Here is a 2,019-nt window from a genome sequence, read left to right as displayed (position 1 = left end):
CTAATTAATTTGTGATATCTTTTATTCTCTGGGATTATTTGCTTATAATGTATATTTTATATTGTTACTGTCATACTGTTGTTGTTGTACTCAAGCAATATTTTTAGCTTTCATAGTTGACTACATTCCTGTTTGTCTTGTCATTTAAATTTTGTTTTTAATGAACTTTTTCTAGCTTTCTGTTTTATGCATCTCAATGAAATGAGAAAATTGCTTGGATCATTTAAACGTCTCCTGCTGGAAATTGATTCAAATTGTTAGCAGGCTTTCTGAAAACGATGACACACATTCCCTTCCCAATTCTTTTTTTTCCTTTTTTGATAAAGTCTCTTGGACCAGTTCTCTTTTACCACAAGCACAACATAATCTTGTACTTTTTTATTGCGTAATTTTTCAATTGTGTTCATTAGCTGAAAATTTCCTTAACATATTGGGTTTGATTGAAATAAGTGAAATTCATAAACCATAAAGGAATCGATTTCCTTTTTCTGCGATTGAACATTCATTACAACATGACAAATACAAATAATAACTTTTATTCCTACCGAAGACATCAGATTCGTCCTTTCGTTCGTGCATACAACCAATGAACTTTCACCTCTGTAAGTATACTAAAGTAAATGGTGAAAAGATTCTTACATATGGTATATTTAGTCATACCAGTTAAAAAAAACTTAGATGTCCTTTGTCCATTTTCCGTGACACTTCAGAATCGCAACGTCCTATTTTTTATGAGCAGTCTTTTTCATTCCAGTTATTGAGAATAATTATCTCGAAATATTTGAATATTTTTGATTCATAAGTCATACAAGTCAATGTTCCAAAAATGTGCTATTAGCATGGAATTATTCAGATTTTTTATCAGTGATTAGTTGTTCAAGCAATTTATGCAAATATCTACGGGTGACCATTATCAAAAATAAGTTGACACTGAAGCGGACGAAATTTTTTTTAACAGTGATCGATTGGTCTACTCGAATTACTTTTTAGGTGACATCCTATTTAATGATAAATTGCACAGATATAACGAGCAATGATGATTTTATTATGCTTTTTCCATAGATTCCAATGGGAGTTGTCATAACTTTGATAATGACAAGTAATGTTATCTTAGTGATGATAATCTTTCAGTCAAAAAAGGTCAAAGTGACCAGAGGAGGGAGAAAGACTCTAAAAGTGATTAGAAGATAGAAAAGAAGATCGAATCCATCTTGTCCCATTATTCTAAATGATTGAATTCTTGTCAACCGTTCGGTTAGCTATATTCCATGGTCAACCATATCTGATTCATCTTTTTTTCTTTTCATCAAGTTGAACTTACCTGATATTACGAAAATGTCATTTCAGTATATTTTTGCGATAGTATCGTTAAGGTTATGTTATTATGACAAATGTAACATTCAAATATGCCAAATAAAGTAATGAATAATGACCGTAGATTGCTTTCTCTCTCGTTATCTATTTGGCTTGGCCTTAAACCATTTCATAATTTCAACGATCAGTAATATTGATTGATAAAGCCAAGAAAACAAATCCAATAACTCATTGAAAAGAAGTTTGATTAAATGGCAACGAATAATCCTAATACAATTCAGGTGAGCTTATATCAATTCTTGAATTTCATAATTATTACAGTAATTTTTGTAATCTGATAAATTTCATAATATTTTCAAAATTATTTTCAGGAAAGATTAGATTTAAAAAAATGGACAACCATTCTATCTGGTGCTTCCTTACCAAAAATATCCATTCAGCAAATGGTCAAATGTCGTGAAATGGGTAGACGTGAAATACCAATAAATTATCATTTATCATCTATGCCAAATACATCAAGTGCATTAAAAATACCAATAAATTATCATACATCATCTCTATCAAATACATCCAATGTTTTTACGCTTAATGAAAAAAGCTAACCTTATCAATAGGTTAATTAATGATGATTAATTTAAATTTTAATTAAGCTCAAAAAAAAAAAGAATATTTGTAATAGATAAAATACTATAATAATAATTGTTT

At 29.2% G+C, this 2,019-nt stretch overlaps 1 protein-coding gene across 1 annotated transcript; it reads left to right on the top strand.

The window, feature by feature from the left end:
- Nucleotides 1–1,565: 1,565 nt before the first annotated feature.
- Nucleotides 1,566–1,916, top strand: LOAG_15030 (hypothetical protein; the record flags this gene model as incomplete). Its single annotated transcript, XM_003150522.1, has 2 exons — nt 1,566–1,595; nt 1,686–1,916. The coding sequence occupies 2 exons, from the start codon at nt 1,566–1,568 to the stop codon at nt 1,914–1,916; spliced, it is 261 nt and encodes an 86-aa protein (XP_003150570.1).
- Between the last annotated feature and the right edge of the window lie 103 nt (nt 1,917–2,019).

This window comes from Loa loa, assembly GCF_000183805.2.
Source record: "Loa loa unplaced genomic scaffold supercont3.165, whole genome shotgun sequence".
In the NCBI taxonomy this organism is placed as follows: Eukaryota; Metazoa; Nematoda; class Chromadorea; order Rhabditida; family Onchocercidae; genus Loa; species Loa loa.
Note: the sequence above shows the minus strand (reverse complement) of the source record. Positions and strands in the feature narration are given on the sequence as shown.